The 25,431-nt window shown below is 45.5% G+C and overlaps 1 protein-coding gene across 2 annotated transcripts; it reads left to right on the top strand.

Moving 5' to 3' along the window:
* Window positions 1–1,830: 1,830 nt before the first annotated feature.
* On the top strand, window positions 1,831–25,316 carry MFSD14A (major facilitator superfamily domain containing 14A). 2 transcript variants are annotated; one of them, XM_069967559.1, is made up of 13 exons: window positions 1,831–1,991; window positions 7,803–7,915; window positions 10,734–10,829; window positions 13,489–13,551; window positions 14,883–15,010; window positions 15,090–15,204; window positions 16,515–16,733; window positions 19,962–20,075; window positions 20,362–20,433; window positions 21,640–21,752; window positions 22,369–22,466; window positions 23,039–23,199; window positions 24,024–25,316. In XM_069967559.1, exons 2-13 carry the CDS (start codon window positions 7,835–7,837, stop codon window positions 24,225–24,227), a joined length of 1,464 nt encoding a protein of 487 aa, XP_069823660.1. In that variant the 5' UTR covers window positions 1,831–1,991; window positions 7,803–7,834; the 3' UTR covers window positions 24,228–25,316. The 2 variants fall into 2 exon arrangements, with proteins under 2 accessions (XP_069823660.1, XP_069823659.1); XM_069967558.1 differs by having other exon boundaries at window positions 1,832–1,941.
* Window positions 25,317–25,431: the final 115 nt, after the last annotated feature.

The following is a 25,431-nucleotide window of genomic DNA, read 5'->3' as shown; positions in this document are numbered from 1 at the left end:
CTTGTAGCAGACTACTAGGGGTGATTAGCTTTAGTGGGATGCTGGGGCTACCTACTGACCTATAGGGGAAGGGAGAGTTTCATACCAGGGGAATATTTACAGGGAACATACAACTGCTGGAGGGGTATCCCGAATGGAGGAGGGGGGAGTACCTGCCATCTTGGATATAGATCGGCTTTTAGAAAAACTTGTAACTTAGAAATGGCAGCAGCTAGAAAGACAGGAGACGGCTCAAAATACTCAGGGGAACTTACTAAGACCAGCGAGAATGTAATTTTTTTTTTTGCTCTTAGGTGGATAATCCCTTTAAGGGTGCCTTCACACCTACCGCATCCGCAGCGGATCTCACTTCTGCGGATTTGCAGCGAGATCAGCTGCGGATCCAGTATCAATTCACCCCTATGATAGCTCATACTCGCAGCGGAATTGACATCCCGCTGTGAATATGCTTTTTAACCCCCCGCTTTCCGCAGCCCCGCCACATCCCCCATCCCTGGCCGCATCCAGCAGCCCGCATCCCCCCATCCTCCCATCCCCGCCCGCATCCTGCAGCCCGCCGCCGAGAGCATACAGTACCTGCTCGGCGGCGCGGTGAGGCTGCCGACTCTGGTCCTGCTCAGATCAGCTGAGTGGGACCAGAGCCGAGAGCCTCACTGCAGCCGTGCGGCCGAGCAGGCAATGTATGCTCTCGGTGTCGGGCTGCAGGATGCGGCCGGGGATGGGGGGATGCAGGCGGCGGCGGGCTGCAGGATGCGGATGGGGGAATGCGCCGGGGATGGGCTGATGCGGCCGAGAATGGGGGATGCGGCGGCAGGGCTGCGGACAGCGGGGGGTTAAAGCACATATTCACAGTGAGATGTCAATCCCCCTGGGAGTATGTGCTATCATAGGGGTAAATGGTACCGGATCCGCAGCGGTTCTGGCTACGAATCCGCAGAAGTGAGACCGGCTGCGGATCCGGTAGGTGTGAAGGCACCCTAATACTATTTGGGAGCACAGAGGGGACCTACTTATTATTAATGCTGGAGCAAAGCACCTAAAATGTTTCTCTGGCAGATGCTAATGGCCGGCTGGAAAACAAAAATAAAAGTGAACAACAGATGACAGGTGTGACTGAATCCTATTTGGTTAGGTTGACACTATGTAAAAATGGCGACTGTCTTTCATAACAACAGGCGGCAATGTGCAAATAACGGCTGTTATTTAAAAATTTCCAGTGATTTATTTGAGGCCGGCATTATTGATACATGACCGTCTTTTAGCGCTAAAATCCCACAGTGGGAACATAACCTTAAGACTATGTTCACACCCTGTGTTATTTCGGGAATTTAACAGCAGTCTTTTAGGATGGCCGCCATTTTGATGCCAATTCACAGCCGAAAAAAAGAAAAATGTTTTCATTCTTTGGACGGACCAGGGAATCCGCCTGAGCATAGAATGGAGTTTATGACACGGGCGGAGATGCGTGCGCGCCACAGTCCGCGAGGGGGGATAAGCGGCGGATTCTGCGACAGATTTTCCATTTTCCTAAGTGTGCACTACCCATTTACTGATAAAACTGTGGGGGGGAAAAAAACGTCTTCTTGTTGCCCCTAGCAGCCAATCAGAGCCAAGCTTTCATTTCTCCTATTGCTCAGGTAAGTCTGTTGCCATAGGCAACCAAGCCCAAGTTTTCCTCTCAGACAATTTTTCAAACTGGAGGCGTTTTTCCCGCGCTCTATCATACAGGTGACGTTTACGCCCCGCCCCCTGTCTTGCCTGCGCCGGCCCTCCCCCTCACGTGCGCCGACCCGAGTCCGGATGCTGACGGGGAATCCCACGTGACGGACGGCTCAGCCAATGGGCGGGTCGCGCGATTTGACGTGAGGAGGTGGAGTGTACGCAAGATGGCGGCCGAGTGAGAGGAGCGGCGAGAAGAGAGAGGGAGAGAGACGGAGACGGGTAAGTCGGGGCGGAGAGACCGGGGACACGGCAGACCGGAGAGGAGGGAGGTGAGTGAGCGGACACTGAGGACGGGAGGCGGCGGCGGGACGGTTGGTGACAGGTGGGCACCGGGACGTGGACGGCAGGAAGTGACAGGTTGTTATGAGACGGACCGGACGTTGTGCTCGGCTCCGTACTCACCTGCGGTTCTGTCACGGTTTTCCCTCCCAGTATCAGGCTGTGAGGAGAATCTATGTGCGGTTTCTGTAGACTCCTCGGCGTGTCAGCTTCTCTGCTTGCTGTCAGTGAATGGAAACACAAACAGCGCCATCTGCTCCATTGTCTCCATCCATAGACTGATGTACAGTGGGATATAAGTGTGGGACCACCACAGAGCTCTGCTGGGACTTGTAGTCCGCCGTGGTTTCCTCTTCTGATACAGATTCTGCTGTGTGAACTATGGCCTGGATTACCATAGAAGATATCTGCAAGTGGATGTCAATGGCCTTAAAGGGGTGTCACCTGTCCTGTATATATCTATGGCCTTAAAGGGGTGTCACCTGTCCTGTATATATCTATGGCCTTAAAGGGGTGTCACCTGTCCTGTATATATCTATGGCCTTAAAGGGGTGTCACCTGTCCTGTATATATCTACGGCCTTAAAGGGGTGTCACCTGTCCTGTATATATCTATGGCCTTAAAGGGGTGTCACCTGTCCTGTATATATCTATGGTCTTAAAGGGGTGTCACCTGTCCTGTATATATCTATGGTCTTGAAGGGGTGTCACCTGTCCTGTATATATCTATGGCCTTAAAGGGGTGTCACCTGTCCTGTATATATCTATGGCCTTAAAGGGGTGTCACCTGTCCTGTATATATCTATGGCCTTGAAGGGGTGTCACCTGTCCTGTATTTATCTATGGCCTTAAAGGGGTATCGCCTGCCTTGGCTGGATCTGGTCTTAAAGGGGTATTGCCTATGCTGGGTATCTATGGCCTTAAAGGGGTATCGCCTGCCTTGGCTGGTTATGGTCTTGAAGGGGTATCGCTTGTCCTGGATATCTATGGTCTTAAAGGGGTATCACCTATCCTGGCTACTATCTATGGTTTTAAAGGGATATTGGCCTTCTATTGTCTTATAGGGGTGTTGCTTGCTACCTGTGGTCTTAAAGGGGTACTGGTTATCCTGGCTATCTATGGTCTTAAAGGGGTATTGCTCATCCTCTATCTATGGTGGCCCCTATAGATGCTGGTGAACTCTTTGGCTGTTTCCTAGGCCAGAGCGGATGGGTTCAGGACCCTGATCTATACAAGTATAGCAGGATACACCATAAGTGTCTGAGATGGGAATATCCCTTTAAAGTGACTGTACCACCAGGCCCAGGCTGAAGCACTGGAGGCGGCCGACCCACCCTTAGTGGGAGGAAACCCCAGCCCCTCCATGATAGGGTTCCAATGGGACTAGTGGGGGACCAATGGGACTAGTGCGCATTCTCTATGGGGCCACCATGACTGTCAAACAGACCATGGTCAATGTGCACCATTCATTCTGGGGATCAGAGGTGACATCTTCAGATGGGGATACCCCCTTTAATGACCTATGTTTAGACCAGGGACAGCAAACTCATGACCCTGCAAATGTTGCAAAACTACAATTCCCATCATGCCTGGACAGCCTTTGGCTGTCCAGACATGGTGGGAATTGTAGTTTTGCAACAGCTGGAGAGCTGCGTGTTTAACGTCCCTGATTTACGCACCAGATAGAGCTTTCATTGTATATGTATACTGTAGCCATACAGGGGCATCTGTCTCCCATATGGTGTCATAACAAGGCATGTTTATGGAAAGTCACAGTCTACTCCCCCACCATGATGGTGGTGAAGAAGTGTTTTAGCCGCTATCTGGTAGTGGAAGCTTACGATAAGCCTGTATATCAGGAGTTCTCCCATCATACTCGGTAAAGAGAGGGATCGGCTGTGACTGCTTAGGAGTAGAGATGAGACTAAGGGCCCTATTACACGGAACGATTATCGTGCGAAAAATCGTTATATTTTTTTACTTTAAACTATAATCGTTCTGCGTAATTGCAGGCAACGATTGAAAAATCGTTCGTATGTCGTTGATCGTTGATTTAGATCTGAACCTAAAATTATTGCTAATCGTCCGCTGTAATTCCACATTCGTTCGCTCAAGTTCCGCATTTGTTCATTAATCGTTCAGTGTAATTGCACATTGCTCATTGTTTTGCTGGGGTCAGAAGGAATAAACGATCATAGTAACGATTGTAACTAACGACTATCGTTCTGTGTAATACGGTGACTGATTTCACGTTAACTATAAACAATCTCGTTTGCAATTGTTTATTGTTAGTTATTAAAGGGGTACTCCAGCGTGGGGGCACTTTTTTGCTGGGACCGGGGAGGAGGTGGCCGTGGGAAAAGACGTCCACTCACCTCCCCGGTTCCAGCGGCGGGTCCCGCATCGCGGCGCTCCGGTGGCCGGTTCCCAGTCGCTTCCAGGTGGCTGACGCGGGCCCGAGACGATACGTCTCAGGTCCACTCAGCCACAGAGGCAGGATCTAAGCGGACTTGAAACGGATCCCGCCTCTTTCACTGAGTGGCTGAGCGGACCTGAGACGTCACGTCTCGGGTCAGCGTCAGACACCCGGAAGCGGCCGGGAACCGGGCACCGGATCGCTGCGATGCGGGACCCGCCGCTGGAACCGGGGAGGTGAGTGGACGTCTTTTCCCTTGGCCACCTCCTCCCCGGTCCCAGCAAAAAAGTGCCCCTCCGCTGGAGTACCCCTTTTAAAATAGCTCGGTGTTATAGGACCCTAACTGGAGCATTTATAAGTCTGTTCAGCATGTGAATACCGGTCGCTGAAAAAGTTGGATGCAGCCTGTCTGGGAAAATACAGATGTTGCCTATGGCTGTATCCGTGTTTCCCCGGATTCCCTAGGGCGGCATCTAACAACTTCATCCTCCGACAGTCAGACCTGAGCATGCTTCATTTGCGCTCATCTTTATGGAGGTTATGAGAGATCACTGGGTAAGAGGGTGGATACTGACTACAGGGGATGTTATGGTTCCCGTCCTCCTGTGTCCAGGCAATATAACGGGGGACATCTGGTTACCGGTCAGAGGATAAAAACAAGGGTTGTTCCCATGTACAGATGAACAGGGGCGGCGGGGAGCCATGTGTGTAGTGGCAGGAACAATCCGATAACAATCCCTACTTTATCCTGATGGAATCTTTCTGTTTTTCCCACTAAGAGTGCGTTTACACAGAGAGATTTATTTGTCAGATTTTTTAAGCCAAAGTCAGGAACAGACTATAAACAGAGAACAGGTCATAAAGGAAAGACTTAGATTTCTCCTCTTTTCAAATCCATTCCTGGCTTTGGCTTCCAAAATCTGTCATATAAATCTCACTGTGTAAACGCACCATGAGTCTACGATTTATGGATGGAAATATATTGTATATATTGTGGCGTGTGATTGCAGCCATTGTGCACTGTTCAACCACAACTGTATATACTGTATTCACTTTTATAGGGTCATGATTTCTATTCCTCCATCACACATAATGGGAAGTGGACCCAGCTCCGAGGAGAAAAGAAGCTTTCCTAATATCTTGTTTCTCTTCTGTTCGGAGCTTTTATTCCCATCACTGTTAATTAGGGATGAAACTGAGAACGTCAATGCTGAGTGCTTCTGACTAGCGTTTCCTCCAATCCTCTGAAGGCCGGGCCTGTCGGCCGCACGATCCTCTGAGGGCCAGGCCCGTCGGCCGCACAGGCCTCTCTCCTGTCCTGATAAATTCCCATATTGTCTCAGTAGATGATGGTTGTGCAGTCAGCAAAAACACTCTGGTCTTGCGCCTGTTGCAAAACTACATTACCCATTAATTTTTTTTTATTGGGATACTCCAGAGGGGGTAAAAAATAAATAAATCGATTACTATTTTAAAATCTCCAGTCTTCCAGTACTTATCAGCTGGTGTATGTCCTGCAGGAAGTGTTGTATTCTCTCCAGTCTGACACAGTGCTCTCTGCTGCCACCTCTGTCCAGAACAGGAGCAAATCCCCATAGGAAACCTCTCCTGCTCTGGACAGTTCCTGACATGGACAGAGGTGGCAGCAGAGAGCACTGTGTCAGACTGGAAAGAATACACCACTTCATGCAGGACATACAGCAGCTGATAAATACTGGAATTTTTTTTATAGAAGTCTCTGGCAGCAGTTGAATTAAAAAAATTTTTTTTTTTTTTTTTTTCTGATTTACTCCTTTAAAGGGGTTATCCAGTGCTACATAACACATACATAACATAAATGTGGGAAAGAAAGCTTCATGTCCCATCTGGGCTGCCTGTCCCCCCTCGTGCGCTGCTGAAAGCTATCTGTACGTGACGTGTTTATAACAATAGTTAAAAATAGGTTTCATCATCGGAAAACTTCTCTCGCGTTTGTGTACATGAAGGAGCCGGGGAGAGGGGACTGTCTGCCGCATGAAGGTTTGGCCGGCAGCCATCACTTTTTTTTTTTTTTTTTATTTCACCGCCTGGAACTTTTTATCATAAAACTTTTCATGATTCATTTTTTATTTACATAGTGGAATTTTTTTGGGGGGGGACTGGATGTTTTAGGTTGGGCATGGGAAACCCTCAGCCCTCCAGCTGTTGCAAAACTACAATTCCCATCATGTCTGGACAGCCAAAGGCATGATGGGTATTGTAGTTTTGCAACAGCTGGAGGGCTGAGGGTACCCATCCTTGTTTTAGATGCATATAGATGCCCCGTATGTGTGACGACTGGAGGGACCCCGTGTGTATTTCCCTCCGGATCATCCTGGCTGGCTGTCACAATCTTCATGGTTTCCGGCAGTGTCAGCAAGAGCGGCGATGACTATTGTTAGTGTTGCCACAGTCGTTGTTACATTTCCTAACCTCACTGCTAACCACAGTGATTTGTACGGCGGCGCGATCAATGAAATAAACAATCTGAGAAATAGAAAGTGACACTAGGAAGCAGACGGCAGCGAGGGAATAGAAAGTGTGACCAGCATACGGTACTCTGAGGATTCATAGCTGGATGGATACTGGAGCTGTGTTGTCGTCTTGTAGTATCATAGTCCACTTTTTTTTTTTTTTTTTTGCTGTTGCTGTTTGCATTTATGTGTTTTTAAAGTAATCTGCAGGTTTTAGGAGCATTGTAAAGATTTCTACAAATTTGTCAGATCTTTTAAAGGGGCACTACAGATAATAAAAGAATTATTTTATTTTGTTCAAGACTACAATTCTCATCATGTCTGGAAAGCCAAAGCTTTAGGCATGATGGGAATTGTAGTTTTGTAACAGCTAGGGGGCCGGAGTTTGACACCCCTGATCTATGTAGTAGAACGATCCATCACACAGCATCATAGAAGTGAACAGAATTGTGAATGCAGCTCTGGACTGCGCTGTACACTGTAACTTCTTTACAACTTCTCAGTACAAGATAAATAATAAAATGCATTTTCACATCTCTGGTCTGGTTGCCCATTGACCCTAACTTTCTGGGACTTTGTCTTTTAGAGCTTTATCATAAAGTAAGTGGAATTGTGGAGACCTATTTAGGTTATGGCTAACAGGCTGTATATACCCCCTAGATCTGGGGTGTCAAACTCGCTGCCCTCCAGCTGTTACAACACTACAAATCCTATCAGGACTGGAGAGCCAGAGCTTTAGCATGATGGTAATTGTAGTTTTGCAACAGCTGGGGGGCTGCAAGTTTGACACCTGTGCCGTAGGTAGATAACCTGTGAGATTGGTACAGCTAACCAGTGTCACCGTCACTGATTCATATTACCGCAGTTGGCTCAGACTTGTGTTCTTCTTTCTAGGTGAATGTTGCCGGGACCCTAGTTATGTGAAGATGACTCAGGGAAAGAAGAAGAAGAGAGTGAACCGCAGCGTTCTTCTCGCAAAGAAAATCATCATCAAAGATGGCGGCTCTGTAAGTGCACCTGTTCTACCGATGTCATCTGAATGGTGATTGGGGGGGGGGGGGGGGGTCAATTCTAAGGCGTGGAATGCCTGTAACAGACTTCTCCCCCACCCGGGCAGCATATGTGATAAGATGCTGGGAGCGGGGGAACTGTATAGATATGCGCTGTAATGACAGATCCGTATGGCTGATTCATTACAGCGCGGCGCATATCAGTACAGTTCCCCCCGCTCCCAGCATCTTATCACGGACGGTGCCCGGGTGGGGGGAGAAGTCCATTACAGGCATTCCTCGTCACGGAACGTATGAATGCAGCCTTACACTGAGAAACGTCAGAGTTAGGATATGTTTGCACGCTGTATAAACAATGACCGTTCCACCGTGAACGTAGCCTAATACTTTGAAGGATATTTGTTTAAGGAGTGTATATCTGTCATGATCTAAAAAGAAAGCTGGCTTAGTACTGTATAAAATCCTGAAATCTTTATTACATCTTTATTACATAAAATCGGCAGAACACCGTCAGGACACGGCCAGCCAAACACCGCTTACACTCGAAGCAGGTAGATGTTTGGCGAGTCTGGTCGTGTCCTGATGCTGCATTGCCGATTTTAAATTGCATGGAATAAAGATTTCAGGATTTTATACAGCGCTGGGACATCTTTCTTTTCTTGTGTATGACATGCGGCTGGATGCCGATCCATGTATTTTTGCAGGTAGAGATGAGCTGGAGTGTTTGTGTATTTACCTTGTATATCTGTCATTCCTAAACCATGAGTCATTGGGGCTTCTGCCTGCTCTGTCTGCCTTTATTCATAGATCTCTCCCTATACTTAAACAGGGGGAGGTCTATGCATCACAGCTGGTGGGGCCTGAAAAAAACATCGGGGATCACCTTGATGATAAGTGCTCCCAGCAGTTTCCTTTAAAGTGTCACTGTCGTTTTTTTTTTTTTTTTGTTGCAAAATTCAATAGTCCAGGCGATATTAATAAACTTTGTAATTGGGTTTATTAGGCAAATATGCCGTTTCTGCATTCAAAAAGACTTTCCCCAGGTCCCCCCCCCCCCCTCTCTCTCATTCACTGCTCAGGAAATCTCGACTCTTTTCCATCAGTCGAGCCCTGTGTAACCTGGGGAGGGGGAGGAGGGAGCTTAGTCGCCAGCAGAGAACAAAGGATTACACAGTGGGAGCTGTGTGAAAGCCGGTATTCAGAGGTCAGTGCTGACTTCAGAAGAGAGAGCCCAGTGATGTAGCTGTAAATTAACTTTGTTGTCCTGTTTTGGTGCCTCATCTCCCTCCACCCCTCCCCTGTCCATAGAAAACAATGAAGACAGGGGGGAGATCTTCAAACTGCTTTTTCATGATAAAAATGCATTTTTTCAGCTATTAAACCTAATTACAAAGTTTCTTAAAATCCCCTGTACTATTGGTTTCTGCAAAAAAAAATTAGATGACCGTAACACTTTAAGGTGTAGATTAATTTTTAATACATCAAAACAAAGCACATCAGCTTGGGTGGAGAGATATAAAATGTAGCTGTGGTTGGTCACTAAGATTAAATGGCTGCAGTCTATTACAATCCTAAAATTTCCCCAAGCTTAGCTAAAAAGGGACATGCTTTATGCTGCCGCCAGAGGAGTCTGGAAGGGATGAGTGTCTGGCATCATCTTTCTCTCCTCTCCCCACTTAGAACACCTGATGAAGCATTCATGTGCATGGTGGCCCTGGGGTTATAGCTGTTATAGGCAGCTTTTTATTGGTTGTTGTAGCCTTGAGTATTATAATTTAGTGATCTCCAGTCTGTGACTTTCCTGCCATAAAAACCAGACTGTCATGGTACAATGGGACTTTAAGCAGCTGGAGAAGCTTACATTGCACACCATTACATCTTCTGGTGTTTTCGGGGTGGTGCATTACTGATGGGCATTGTCCATCCCCTTACTATGAGGGAAGAAAAAAAATATCTGGAATCTGTTGTTTTTTTTTTTTTTTTTTTTAATTTACTGAATATATGCTGCATATTCCCTGCAGAGTGGTGTCTTGTGTACTTTCCCTTTTATTTCGCCCGGTTATCGTATTAATTCTGGCCGCTGAATACCGCCCTGTCATCACTTCTCCTGTTCGGGCAGGCTCAGACACTTGTGATTCTTCCCGCCCTGCGCTTGGCAGGAGGTGGTTTACATTATTCCATCTATCGGCGTGTCCTTACTTTCCTTTTAATGGGAGTAGGCTTTCTGCTTTATGTTCAGGCCCTTTTACATGGGCCGACGATCGGGTGATCCTATGAGCGTTCATTCCTGATCATTGCCCATGTATCATCCCAGCGATCAGGTGAACCAAAAAATTATTGCTTGTCAGCAGCATGGCTCTTCTTGTATGTCTATGAACAGATGGGTCTATGAGCAGAGAGATCTATAAAAAAAAAAAAAAAACTCCAGTCTTCCAGTACTTATCAGCTGCTGTATGTCCTGCAGGAAGTGGTGTATTCTCTCCAGTCTGACACAGTGCTCTCTGCTGCCACCTCTGTCCATGTTAGGAACTGTCCAGAGCGGTAGCAAATCCCCATAGAAAACCTCTCCTGCTCTGGACAGTTCCTGACATGGACAGAGGTGGCAGCAGAGAGCACTGTATCATACTGGAAAGAATACATCACTTCCTGCAGGACATACAGCAGCTGATAAGTACTGGATGACTGGTGATGTTTAAATAGGTGTAAATTAAAAATCTGTATAACTTTCAGAATTTTTATTTGTGCAGGAGTACCCATTTAAATGACTCTTAGCTTTGTAAAGGAGTAAACTCTAATGTTGTCTTTCTGTCCTTAGCCTCAGGGGTTTGGCGCTCCCAGCGTGTATCATGCTGTCATTGTCATCTTCCTTGAATTTTTCGCTTGGGGTTTGCTTACAGCTCCGACTTTAGTGGTAAGTTCTGTTTTAACGTTCGTTCGGCTAGTGTCAGAAAACCTGACCTTGTTGAGCCCTATGGTATAAGTGTTGCTTTGTAAGACTCTTGTGTTCTGCACATAGGACCACTGCTGTGGGTTTTTTGCTCGCCTGGGTTTGTGCTGCACATTAACACGGAGCCGTATTCCCCGACCTGTTGTGCTGCAGATCTTTCACAATGGCAACTCTCTCTGTGCTTTGACGGCGCATTAAAGGGCTTGTAGTTCTGCAACAACTGAAGCGTCACAGGTGGGGTGACACAATAATAGGGCATTGTGTCACTCTGTCGGAACTAATGGTATTATACACATATTTATAACCATATGGATCACCACCTTATTAATTAATACTACATATTAGGTACAGACTAGAGATGAACAAATGTCGAGTTTGTGACACCCTGAATGCTCTGCGTTTGACTCTCGGTGTCTGCAAAAGATTGATGTCTGGAAAACATGGATACAGTCTATGGCCCTAGGGCTGCAGTGATCTCCACCAGCCACCAGGAGTCAAATGCCGAGTGTCTGGGGTTATGCAAACCTAAATTACGGAAGAATTATACAGAAAGATTATCATTATATCGTTGAAATTTAAAGGGAACCTTACACCAAAGGAAGAACCCACCTGACACCACGATAGTGCCCCCGATACTTCCCCCCCCCCACCTGTCGGCTCTATCGCAGAGAAATGGCTGCCCACTAAATGTGCAGGTGAGAAGAAATGAGTCCGATGTCCATAGGAAATCACTGCTCCAGTGATTTCCTATGGACATTGGACTCATCTCTGCTCATTTGCATATTGAGTGGGCTGCGATGTCTCTGTGGTGGGAGAGAGTAAGTGGGAGAGAGTAAGTATCGGGGGGTCGGGTGGGTCCTGCCCCGGGTGACAGGTTCCCTTTAAGTGATAATCTTTCTGTGTGTATACCGGCAATGATCAAGCAACTAATGATGATTTGCTTGTGTGTCGTTGATCACATCTCTTGAGCAAAGTATAAAATCATTGTTAATCCTTCACAAACCAACATAGAAGATAAGCCACGGTATCATCTGATATATATATGTAGATCTTGTATTGTATACACATTAAAAATTTAATCAGCTAATGTACATGGCTATCAGGGAACCGGAAAGTAGTGTAACTAGATAGCACTAATACTGGATGCCAGGATATCCGCAGTCCATTGATGTAATGTCTCAGAGTACAATCAATGTATAATATACTGAGGTAGATGCAAGCCTAGCGTCCAGTACAGTAATACAGAAGAATAAAGTGGCAGGTGCATAGTACACACATCCTGGATAGATTTACTATGCACCTGCCACTTTATTACGGTGGCTATGCACAACTGCATTTTTTTAAGAACACTCATTTTTGATGCTTCAAACCAAAGCCAGAGGTGTAGTCAACAGGAAGTCGTAGTATTATTCATCCCTTTTAGGTTACTAGGTCATCTCTGCAGATTGTTGCCCAGCTACGACAACCGTATTGTTGCTGTGACTGAGAGCCAGGAGGTTTGGTCTGACTGGTAACGTAATGTGTATACACTGAGTATAGCTTTATCCAATGTGTGCCCTTGTTATCCTACTGCTGTTGGGGATTTTGTCATATTTATGGAAAATACATTTACATACATTTCCCTTATATGCTTGTATGGAGGAAGCCAGTGTCTCCGTCTCAATATGGGTATAATCTTTATTTTCTGGTCGCCCTAGAACAACTGATATCAACTGTATACAAATTTATTACGTGAGCGTTATCTGTCTGTGTGATACCCATACAATGTGCTATTTATGTTTATCTCCAATTCATGGCGTGTTACAGCCTTAGGGCCCTATTACATGTTAGGATAATCGGCCCTATCTGGTCGATTATCGATCCGTGTGATAAACACAGCGATCAGCCGATGATAACGATCATCGGCTGATTGTTGATATAGGTTTGGACCTATAATTGTCGGGCACAGACCGCGATATGTGTAATAGTGATGCGGAGCTGACGATTTCCAAACTGTATACATTACCTATCCATGCTGCAGGGCTCCTCTGGCGACCTGCTTCTCCCCGGGTCTCGCATGCTCCAGCTTCAGAGCAGCCTGTCTGAGCGGCCTGTTAGCTGAGAGAGAGGGCCCTCTGGAGCACGCGGGACCCGGGGAGAAGCGGACCGCAAGAGGAGCGCTGCAGCATAGACAGGTAATGTATGCAGTTTAAGCAAGGGCTGCAAGGACATCGGTAACATCGGTCCATGCAGCCTTTGTTAAACGATTATTGAGCCGTGTAATAGGGCCAGTAAACAAGCGCCGATCTAGCAGATCGGCGCTTGTTTACAGTTATCGGACCCCCATCAGGCTATGTAATAGGACCCTTAGATTAGGGACCTGTATGGGAGTGCCTGCCCCTTTCTTCTTTGTACAGGGCAATTACAAGATATACACGGTGTAAACCCCCTTATCTTGTAGTATATTATAACACTGGGGCTACACAGCTCTATTACTATATGGGAGTAACACCCTGTACAGTTACAGTTTTTCCTTTTTGGTAAAACACCAGATACGATAAAGCACAGGCAGAGTCACTGCTTTTTCCTGTATGTATGGATAGCCGCTTCCCTGCTTTTTCACCACCTTCTGTTTCTTGCACAGGTTTTACACGAGACCTTCCCAAAGCACACGTTTCTTATGAATGGACTCATCCAAGGTGTAAAGGTAAAGAATGAAGTTACCTGTGATGTCTGCATTGCTCAGCAGTCTCTCTGCATTTATGGACAGGTGACAATGGATGTTTATCACCTGTTCACACCTGATCATTGAGACCAGTCACTAGAATGTGGATCCTGCAACAAAGAGGAATCCTAAATGGAGCGGCATTGTACTCTGCTGTGTCTTATAGCATTTGTCCAGCCCCTCTCTCATCTTACCTGGTTTCACATTAGGCGTGGAGAGACGCTGCTGCTGCTACATGCTGGGCGGGACACTTTCAGAGGCGACCGTCCAACACCCAGCAAGTATTGTTCACATAATCTCCTATTAATCAGGACACGTGCACAATAACTTTAGGGCTGACAAATGGATGCCTTAGGAACCGTGTCACTTGGCTATTAACTACATCTCAATGCTGATGTTATATTGAAAGACATGCCTAATTCTTTTTAGTGTACACCATTACTTTTATTAAAGGAGTAGTTCACTTAAAAAAAAACAAAAAAACTTTTCAATCAACTGTAATTGATTTTTTTTATTACAAAAATCTCCACTCTTCCAGTACTTATCAGCTGCTGTATGTCCTGCAGGAAGTGGTGTATTCTCTCCAGTCTGACACAGTGCTCACTGCTGCCACCTCTATGTCAGCAAATCCACATAGAAAACCTCTCCTGCTCTGGACAGTTCCTGACATGGACAGAGGTGGCAGCAGAGAGCACTGTCACACTGGAAAGAATACACCCCTTCCTGCAGGACATACAGCAGCTGATAAATACTGGAATTTTTTGATTGAAAGATGATGTTGATTTGAAAGATATATTTTTTTTTTGGCTGATGTACTCCCTAAACTACTCCAAAAAAAAAAAAAAATCAAGTGTTTAATAAAAGTGGTGGTGTTTGAAAAACACGCCTAATTCTTTTGGGTGTACAATATATTTGTTAGGGGCATGATAAGGATTATTCTAGACGTGTAGATCTATTCATTGGATATGTCCAGAGGATACAGTGTTACATTGGGCAGAAGAGAGGCCCTGGACAACCCCTATAAATGGAGCTTCCCCTTTGTATTCTTGGTGAGCTGCTTCATTAGACCTTCTCCTCGCTGCAGTTGTGCAGACACCAATGTAACATGGCTCCGTATGTGAGCTACAAAGCAGAGAAAACCAACCCAAATCAGATCCCCCTTCAGGGATGGCTCTCTTGCTTTTCCTTAATGGATCTGTTCCTCTTCTTGATGCTGAATATTAATATCTCCCATGCAGAAATCGCCTGATGAAACTCTGCTGTATAGGAGAGCTGTCAGTACTAATGCTGTCATGTCTCTTCCTTTCCTCCAGGGGTTGTTGTCCTTCCTCAGTGCACCTCTCATAGGGGCTCTCTCAGACGTTTGGGGGAGGAAGTCTTTCTTGCTGCTAACCGTCTTCTTCACGTGTGCTCCTATACCACTGATGAAGATCAGCCCTTGGTATGTGGTAAATCCCATTATTTATATGTATAGTCTATATTATATGCATTCATGTCATTGCCTCTTTTCCTTTTTCCAGGTGGTACTTTGCAGTTATTTCTGTGTCTGGCGTATTCGCTGTTACCTTTTCTGTGGTATTTGCATATGTAGCAGATATAACACAGGAGCATGAGAGAAGCATGGCATACGGACTGGTAGGTGGATTCTAGACTTTAAAAGTGGGCGCTGTCACTTAAAAATAAAAAAGTTAGGATCTGAGTGTTCAGCCCCCCAGTAACCATCATATCGAGCCAGGAGAAGCACTCTTGTTAGAGAACTCGGGGCAAATGTAAAAAATTGCTGGGATCCATTTCAAGGCCGCTCAGATCCCGCCTCTGTTACTGACAGGCTGAGCGGACTTGAGACGTCATGTCTCGAGCTCGCGTCAGACACCAGGAAGCGCCCAGGGACCGGAGCGCCGCAATACCGGACCCGCCGCTGGATCCGGGGAGGTGAGTGGATGTCTTTTCTCTCAGCCACCTCCTCCCCAGCAGATCCAAAAATAGACCCCCCCGCCCCCCCGCCGGAGTCCCCCTTTATTAATAACACATATAGTGCAAAGATGATGTGGCACTCATCCAGTACTGCAAATAGGTGTTTATTTTCCTTACATGCTCATGGATACAAACAAATCACAGTAGACTACGATCGTTTTGCGTTCTTACCGGGCTTCCTCTCGGCCCATTATAATCTTCTCCTTATTTGTGTAAGGGTATCGGCCTTTGCTCGTTATTTCCATAGACGCCTTCCAGCTTTCTGATAGGAGTGCAGAGTAAATCCCTGTGTATACACAGAACAAAACTTTGATTTTGCTGACAATATGCTTATATAAAGTGTCAGGATATGAGTGTAATGTGATCTGTATAATACCGTGCTGTTTACACGGATATACATCCAAATCTGACACTACCAGCACCAGGGTTCAGGCTTGGTTCCTAAAACAGATTTCCAACAAAAGTTTTTAAGCAAATGGTAGAAGCCGCTTTCTTCTTTCTTTCCTGACTTGTTTGTAGTGTTAGGGCCATGACAGCTGTAGGGCCACATATTACAGACCCAGTGACAGCTGTAGGGCCACATATTACAGACCCAGTGACAGCTGTAGGGCCACATATTACAGACCCAGTGACAGCTGTAGGGCCACATATTACAGACCCAGTGATAGCTGAAGGGCCACGTCTTACTGACCCGGTGATAGCTGTAGGGCCACATATTACAGACCCAGTGATAGCTGAAGGGCCACGTCTTACTGACCCGGTGATAGCTGTAGGGCCGTGTATTACAGACCCAGTGATAGCTGTAGGGCCACATATTACTGACCCAGTGATGGCTAAACAGCCACATATTACTGACTAAGTGATAGCTGAAGGGTTGCAGATTACAGACCACCGCTATATGTTACTTTAACGTTTGTTGCTTGGCTCTTTTTTTTTCTTGCATTGTGTTGATCTGTGCCGTATTTTCACAGGTTTCCGCCACGTTTGCAGCTAGTTTGGTCACTAGTCCCGCCATCGGAGCTTACCTGAGTGACACGTACGGCAACTCTTTGGTGGTTCTTCTGGCAACTGCTATTGCACTGCTCGACATATGTTTCATCTTGGTGGCCGTTCCGGAGTCTCTCCCAGAGAAGATGAGACCAGCGTCTTGGGGGGCTCCAATTTCCTGGGAACAGGCAGATCCTTTTGCTGTAAGTGAGAACATTCTATATCTGTACATTGTATAAATACCTCTATATTATATGGCGAACCCGTCACTGTTGTGTAGATGACATTGGTGTGTATTTATTGGTTATTTGGTGCTCAAACTTTGTAAAATAGTTTATTGGGTAATAGACTGTCAAAGACAGAATCATGGGTCATGGGTGAGAGCCCACATTCCCCTACACAGCTGTGCTGTATCCATCTCATGTTTGCTGTTTTGGCTAATAGGTGAACAGACCTGTCGCTGTTATATGTATATTTTAGACAATAGAGCCACTTTTAAACCTCCCGCAGGGAAGCATGGCAGGAACGCCATCTGTTGAGCAACCACCTAGATGCCTCAGCCACTATGAACAACTGCATCTAGGTGGTTAAACAGCTGGCACTGGTCTGATCTTTGATGCCAGCTGCAGATAATAGCTGGCCTCCATTATATGAAGTGTCTGCTCTTTTCTCTCTTCCTGACTTAAAGGGAATGTGCCATCAGAAAATGACTTATTGTATAAATAATAATTTTATATTAAACATATTTTTTAAGAATTTTTGGTGACTTTCTTTTTTTTTTTTTTTTTCTTCTAATTTTTCATTTTTCTATTTATATTATAAAAAATCCTGATATCTTGCAGTTTTCATTCTCACCACTGGGGCTAAAACTAAGCTGAGACTTCCTGTTGTGTCTGGTGATAATAGGAGGCTGCTGTAAAAGTGATCTGTACAGCATTGCAGCGTCATGTGACACCAGTAGATAAAGGAGACAATAGCAGCTCCCTGTGGAATGATCTCTTTACAGGTCACAGAGCGCGCTCAGTAATGTCTCACATTCATTTCTAGGGGAAATATTCTGTCTATTGTCGTCTATGTCCATAAGTCTTGCTGTAAAACATATTACTAAATGCTGTTAAGAACAGCTCAGGCAATATGGACACCCCCGTAACAATGTACAAAAACTGAAAGAAATAAAAAATTAAAGTCAGAAAATAGAAACAGATTAGAATAAAAGAACAAGTTTTAATATTTGACACTAATCAGTAAAAGAAAAAAATTAGGTGACACATTCCCTTTATGATGTATATCGGGAAGGGGCTTAAAGAGTATCCCAACGTATATTGCAGCATAGCCACAAATGGATTAAACATAGTCTTCATGTTACGTTGCCTGGTCTGTTCCATGACAGTATATGATTTATTTGCAGGACATAGACGTAAAAGTCTGCCTTATTCCCATGTCCTCAGACGGTCCGCTTTCAGCTTTCGTTGTCTACCTGATGACTATATAAGCTCCAGGCCAAACCCTAGGTCACCTAACCATAACCTGTAAAGTGTGTAGATCTGGTTCTCAGGACTCTCACCTGCGAGGGTTGAGATTACATTCACACTTACTAACAAACCCTATTATAAAGCATGATGCCGTGTGTGACTGGGGCTCTACACTGCGGCCAATGCAGCCGCCACAAAGGATTGAGCATGAATCTGTAATGTACGCAGCGCTCAGGCGCCTTCTGATAGATGTGAAACGTCTGTACACTTTTTCTATTTCACGTTTTTAGTTTTTATTAACCCTGATTTCTAGGCCTAGTCTTCCTGAAGGTAAGCTGCTTGTGTAGCTGTATGGATAGAACGCTCACCAGTGTCCTACATGGGTGTGTAATCGGGTGATATCGTGCATTGACGTCTCGCTGCCGGGACACTATCATTAGGGAGCTAAACTGTTTTATAGGAGTTTGTGTGGAACACTTGAGAAGACTTGTATTCTAGGACTCTACAGCACTAATATCTAAGGAGGCCTCACACAGAGGGTGATGGTCACCGCTCTAATCTGCTGCTTTCTTTAGGGGGGATGGAGAGCACTTCATTTAAATAACTGAACACAGCATCAAATCTGCTGCAGATCCTGTAGGTGTGAACGCACCCCAACGGTTTACTCCAGCACTTTATAATTCTTGTTCTTACATCACCACCCTCCCTTGGTGTCATGCTGTGGCCACCACCACTGGTTGGCTAAACAGAATGTAACTCCCGGGACAAGTTAGTGGGGGACCCGGAGACGATGGGGAAGCGTGGTGAGGTAAGAGTAGGATGTTTACTATGTTTTATATATAAGGGCAGCTTTATATGAAGTGCTGAAGTACCCCTTTAATTTAACCCTTTAATTAGGATTATCGTCCTGCAGACTTGCTTTAGATCTCACCCCATACACAGCATGTAGTTCCTGCATATTTCCTGGTGGATTTTTCATTGTAAAATCAAGATATTTTTTTTTTTCTTTGTAGTTTATATTACACAATATACTGACATCATAATATATAGAATTTTATACTAATTCACAGCTGCTTCTAGGTAGTGGTTTTCAGTCTTGTCTGTCATTACTATACAGATTGTCCTCCCCTGGTGTACAGCTGTAGACTCGTCTTGCTCTGTTGCTTTGCTGTAATCTTTGCTTTTGCGTTACTCTTTATCAGTCTATGCAAAAAACAAAGTCAGCGCATGCAGACAAAGGACGTCCAAACAATTGATCAAAAGTCAGTGAAAAGATGGTGGCCTAGTCTGCCTCTTATGTGCCCCCCTCGCACTCATATACTTAGGTGTCTGCCAAAATGATGAAGCAGTTACTGCTGTATGTGACCTGTCCATTGTGACTGGGTCTTGTTTGCTCCTTTTTATTGCTTGCTCGGTCAGCGTATGTTTGCTTCGGCATCTTATGATACAGAAGTCGGCTGCAGTAGCCTGTTATGCAGTGACTGTGATGCTTTCTGCTTTTGTGTGTTTTGTGGCCAAGAATACAAGCAACCTGTCCTGGGATCGGGCCCCTTTATTCACACTGAAGCGGTAAGCTGACGGAAAGAACATCACTTTAGTCAGGAGCCATGTTACCTGTGCCGGGCCTTCCAGCCTGTCGGCAAAAGCCAGACCGCTCATGTCAAATGTTTTTATCCAAAAATACATCAGCAGGAGATGCGGAGGTTGGCGGCCATTTCAGATTGATAGTGTAAGGGGGTCCGGTCACTAGACTCTTACCCCTAAATCACCTGATAGACCCTACCTGGGGACAGGTTCCCTTTGTATTACTGAACAGCTGCACTTTCTTACCCAGTCTGGTCACCGCCACTCTGTGTCATGCGCTTCAGCTTTAGTAGCACAGTCTCTATCTTATAGATGTCTGTCTCAATAGTTTGCATTACTTATGGTTTTTACAACTTTGTTTCTCTTCTCCTGTAGTCTCTGAAGAAAGTCGGCCAGGATTCCATCGTCCTGCTCATCTGTATCACCGTATTCCTCTCCTACCTCCCGGAGGCCGGACAGTATTCCAGCTTCTTCCTGTACCTCAGACAGGTGAGACTATGAATATATAATGGAGGAGTAGCCAAGCTAAGCGTACACAATGTCAGCTGAACCTCTGACTGCAGAAATCGAGAGAGGGAATGGTGGGCTATATTGGATCTCTCACTATTCAGAATACATGCACAGTCAGCCAAGGCTTTTGTTTATGGGGGATGAGGAGAGATCCACTGTGCAAACAAATGTGGAATGTGTGGCCAGATTTATTGGTCTCCTCTTATCTATGTGTGTGAATATTCTGTTTATAATGTGTTTACTGATATTTCTGATCTCTTACCAGATTATGAAATTTTCATCTGAAAGTGTGGCCGCCTTCATTGCTGTTTTGGGAATTTTGTCCATTGTTGCTCAGGTGGGAAAATACTAATGAAACTGAAGCTCAGGTTGTGTTTCCAAAAGATTTTAGTTTTGCAACAGCTGGAGGGCCACGATTTTGACACCCCAGAACTGGTTGGGTGGTAGAGCGGCCTCTTGTAGCGTAATGCTGCCTCCAGCCAGAGAAGTGGTTGACGGGGTCGAGAGACAATGGCTCTGACACTCACCTGGGTGCTGGTGCTGGTCCAGGCTGCCATGCAAGTGCACCTGGAATTCCAGTTTCCGAACGCGCATTCGAAATTCTGGATCCCCCATAGCGTTCTATGAGGCATCCGTGCCAGAATTCTGAACAATTATCGGACAGGTCCTATCATTTCTGTGCCTATTCTCCCATCACGGACACCTTTCAGGAAAAATCCTGAAGGGTGTCTGTGCCCAATAGAACCCTATGGGTCTGGAAATTATAAATTTTCTTGAAGTGTGAAGGCTGTCTTAATGTGGATTTGAGATCCACATAAAAACACGTGTGAACGTTGATGCAGACTTCCCATTGAAATAAGTGAGGTGGTGTTGTGAATATGGAATCTGGGTTCCGAATGTGGATCTTGATATGAAACTCAGGTCACTCCATTTTCACAGACGACCTATGGTCTCTCCTGACCTGTGTGTTCTTGTAAATTCCTGTATTCCCAATGAAATAACAATTCTGATAGAACAGGAACAGCAGAAGCCACAATATATAACTTATAGTTCCAGGTTACTTTATGAGAAAGCTGACCGGTCAGTTTATTGTCATAATTCTTTTGTCCATTGTTCTGAATCAGACTCACAATGAGGATCTGCAATATGCCTTAAGGTGGCCATACACCTTCAGTAACTGACACATAGGATTGCTCGTCTGTGCCAATTGTTCCTATGTTCTCTATAAAGAGCGGAGGATTAAGCCACAGCCAGACTGCTATGGCTGCGGCTGATCTCTCCAAAAACAAAGGGGTCGGGAAGTTATTTTCCATCATGCGTGCCCCCTATTTTCACTGACATTATTTGTCGGTGGACGCTCAGGAGAGCCTCATACGCTCTATACTGATGGCCAACAAAGGTATAAAGTGTATGGGGATGGATGTGTCTGCACTGTTTAAACCAGGGGACCCATATTGGAGCCTGTGATTGATGCTATACAATGGATACCATTACCCATAGGCTATTATGGTTTCCTATATAATTTTCTTGTGTTTTTATACAGACAATCGTCTTAAGTTTACTCATGAGGTCGATTGGTAACAAGAACACCATCCTGCTGGGCCTCGGCTTTCAGATACTGCAGCTGGCCTGGTACGGCTTTGGATCAGAACCATGGTAAGAACGTCCACTGTTGTGGCTTTTGAGAGTCGGTGTTGTTTTCCACTGAATAGAGGGAAAGTCTGTCAGGACTGAGCTCATAATCCGCTAATGCAAATAGAGGACATCCTGAAACTAGAGAAGGCGATGAGATCGCTGAAGGGCGGCGAGACAACGTCCCTGACACTTCTGCCTGAGGCTCATCTGAGGGATATTGATCGAGAAGTCAGTGTATTCATGGCGTCCGGCTGTGTACTGCTGCAGTCTCTTCCGTGGTGTACTGGTTACACAAGTATATGTGTGTATATATCCTGTGGCAGGTCTTTTATAAAATGACATGAATTGTCTGATTCTGAGGAACCCATAGTAAATAAACGTCACGTTTCTTGTATTGAGATCCTGAACATGTGAACATACCCCAACCCTGCTGAGCATGCCCACAACAGTTTTGTGTTGGATGCATCCATTGCATGTGAATGTGTATATTACACACAACTGATGGGAGGCAGGTCACACCTTATATGTAGTCAGCAGTCTCCCACACTAATCACAGAGTTATTGCATTGTTTTTATCTTTCTGATATATATCTTGTAGCTACGCTTGTGACCGTTCTCTATGTCTTGTCTCGTGCAGGATGATGTGGGCTGCAGGAGCGGTGGCCGCAATGTCCAGCATTACTTTTCCTGCTGTAAGTGCTTTGGTGTCCCGGACTGCGGATGCTGACCAACAAGGTGGGTGGACTACAAATAGGCTTGTTATAATATACAGGTATAACTGTCATACATGTGCTGGTAGGTTGCACATTATGGTATTATACTTTAAATAGGATTGAATATAACTGTACTGTAGGCTTAGTTCAGTCTGTACGTGTCTGATACTACAAGGTACCGCTGTGTTCTCTCAGACTCCTGAATGGGACATTTGTTGTTGTATATTTTACCACTGCTACATATAATATATATATTAAAGAGGCTGTGTTCATGAACACCATGGCCTTCAAACAGGTGGGGTGCAGGGAGGTAGCCCCTAACTAATCCAATGATGGTCTGTCCCTATAATATCCATGTCTAAGCTAGATTACCTGCTTGTTAAAAGAAACTGACAAAGAAATTATGTTGTCAGTGAAAATGATCCACCATTGGTTTCTCAGATATGTGACCGTGACCTTAAGTGCTGAACGAGACTGCGTCCACGCAGATGACATCCCCCTTAAATAGAACCCCCCCCCCCCATAGAGATTTATGAGACACAAGCTGGTTTATGCGGATGAAGAAGTGACTGTTCCCTTCCTTTTCTCTCGCAGGTGTCGTCCAGGGAATGATCACAGGAATCCGGGGATTATGTAATGGACTGGGACCTGCCCTGTATGGTTTTATATTTTACATCTTTCATGTGGAACTGGATGAAAACCCTATAGGAGACTCTGAGCCAAGGGACAAGGTGACCACATCCCATTTACAGCAGGTACGGGGCTGTCGGCTTAGAGACGTTTTTATGCTTTGTAATGTAATCTCACATTTTTGGGTGTTGTGTGAATCGGCCGTTCGCGTTTAAAATTGCTGACACTGTTAGATGCTGAAAGGACAAGAAGACACATGGGGCCTTTATGTATCATATAAGCATAAACTAGGTCCAAGGAAGTGATGATCTCTAGAGTTGAGTGAACTTCGAGCACACGCGGGTTTATCCGAACCCAAGCGTGCTCAAAGTTTTCTCAACTCTATTGCTCACTAATCTTATCTAAAGCAAGACCTACGATGTGTGTAAGATCACATGTAGATGAGACATGTGTTAACCACATCATCGTCTTCTGAAAAGTAGCACACATCTTGGTTTTCTGGGAGCCGCCATATCAGAGACACCTCACACTTTGTAACAGTCTCCAGAAAGTGATGGAATACAGTGACCATTGAGTAGCAGGAAAGCTGCATGCAGTGTCTGATTTGTGTATAGATTCTTACTGATTGTTTCTGCAGTATAATAAAGCAAACCTAACTTGCCCATCCTGTAGTGATGTGATGAGGCCTCACATCCCCTGCCTGTATATACAGCAAAAGTGAACTGCAGCAAACAGGAACAGCCTAGTGGCCAGTGTGGGAACTGCAGTAAGGATCCCCCAATGTGGGTAGTTTTTTTCACTAAATAAAACTACACGTGTAAATGTGACCTCAGACTACATCAATACTAACTACACTGGATTTTAAGTTCAGGGATTCTAGTATTTTATGTGACGACAGAGGACCTAGATAAGACGTAACATTCCTGACAGTTCTCTCCTTTCCTTGCAGAATTCCATCATCCCCGGACCTCCGTTTCTCTTCGGGGCCTGTTCGGTCCTGCTGGCTCTCCTTGTAGCCTTGTTTATTCCGGAGCACACCAATCTGAACATTCGCAGCAACTGGAAAAAACATGGCGCAGGACACAGCCATCCGCACAGTCCTCCAGCCCCTGGGGAGGGCAAAGAACCTCTCTTGCAGGACACAAATGTATGACAAATGCCTAAGAGATGACTTCTGCTGCTCATGTAGTTGCATTCCACTCAGTTAGGAGCTGAGGTACCTGCAGGACCAAGTTCAATTTGTATGAAAGGAAAGGTCAACTGAGAGTCCTCCCCCATCACAGGACCAACCTCTGGCCTGATGCGGCTATCCTGCGTCCACCATTCAAGCAGGGGACTGAACCTCCAGCCTTTTCTACTTATGACCGGATTGCAGGAAAATACGGATGTAGATCTGTTCCATCTTCGAAGTGCCAGATTGTTGCAGTTGGAGGGGAAAAAAATGTAAAAAAAGAAAAAAAAAAATCTGTATGTTCAGATGAAAACGGTGCAGGTCAGAACACAGCGGGTGAACCTGCTGGATCGGCACAAGACACGTGCTGCTTAAGAGGCTTTCCAGTTAAAACCATTGTACTGGGGAACCATGCTTACATAAGGGCTGAGAGCGGCTGTCTGTGACACAGGACCGGCAGGCACATGACCAGTGGTATGGAGGCTCTTGTATGGCCATGGTTCTTCAGTCATGTCATGTAACTTTGTGTTTTCTCCAGCAATTCTTTTTATTTATTTTTTTTAAGGTAGCCAAAGTCTATGCATAATCTTACTGTGCTTACTCCACTCCCTGTTCTGATACCATTGCAAGCATTTATTCTCTTCCCGCAGCCAGGTAGGTGACTAGAGTAACTCTCACGTTCAGAGTGACTGAGAGGTGGCGGTGGAGCTGGTTTTACCAGTCTGGGAGCTCCATGTGTCCTGGCACAATTTTGAAATCTAATTGAACGCTGTTAAACAACAAAGCCTTAACTGAAGCACAAGTCAGTGTGTCAGCCATATGTTGTAAGAGCAGTAACATACTGCTGTATTTCAGGAGCGGGGTAAATGAGTGGCACTTCTATATACCAAAGAGCAACGCTGGTCTAAGCTGCTGTCGTGTATGTGATGGGGGGGGTGGGGTGGAGTTACACGGATGCTCCCATGTTAGATTTCAGGGAGAAAAGGATTGGGCATGTTCAGTTTCAGCATGCCTAATCCATTTATTCTCAAGAGAGGTGTCTGGCAGCAGCTTAATCCTCACCTATTATGTGTGATGGGGGTCAGGAGTAGAGATGTTTGAACTTGAACCATTGACATTTGACTCCTGCTGAAAATTTGCGCTGTTCAATCACCTCTAGTCAGGAGGGATTGCTGTCAGCTGAACC

Source organism: Dendropsophus ebraccatus, chromosome 4, assembly GCF_027789765.1.
Source record: "Dendropsophus ebraccatus isolate aDenEbr1 chromosome 4, aDenEbr1.pat, whole genome shotgun sequence".
In the NCBI taxonomy this organism is placed as follows: Eukaryota; Metazoa; Chordata; class Amphibia; order Anura; family Hylidae; genus Dendropsophus; species Dendropsophus ebraccatus.
The sequence above is the reverse complement of the archived record's forward strand: the minus strand, read 5'-3'. Positions and strand labels throughout refer to the sequence as shown.

What these genes read in the sequence shown, in the direction of transcription:
- MFSD14A (XM_069967559.1), top strand. Translation starts at nt 7,835, where the DNA reads ATGACTCAGGGAAAGAAGAAGAAGAGAGTGAACCGCAGCGTTCTTCTC. An exon ending in AACAGGCAGATCCTTTTGCT is followed by an intron (nt 16,734 to 19,961) that starts GTAAGTGAGAAC and finishes CTTCTCCTGTAG; the next exon opens with TCTCTGAAGAAAGTCGGCCA. An exon ending in TCTTCCTGTACCTCAGACAG is followed by an intron (nt 20,076 to 20,361) that starts GTGAGACTATGA and finishes ATCTCTTACCAG; the next exon opens with ATTATGAAATTTTCATCTGA.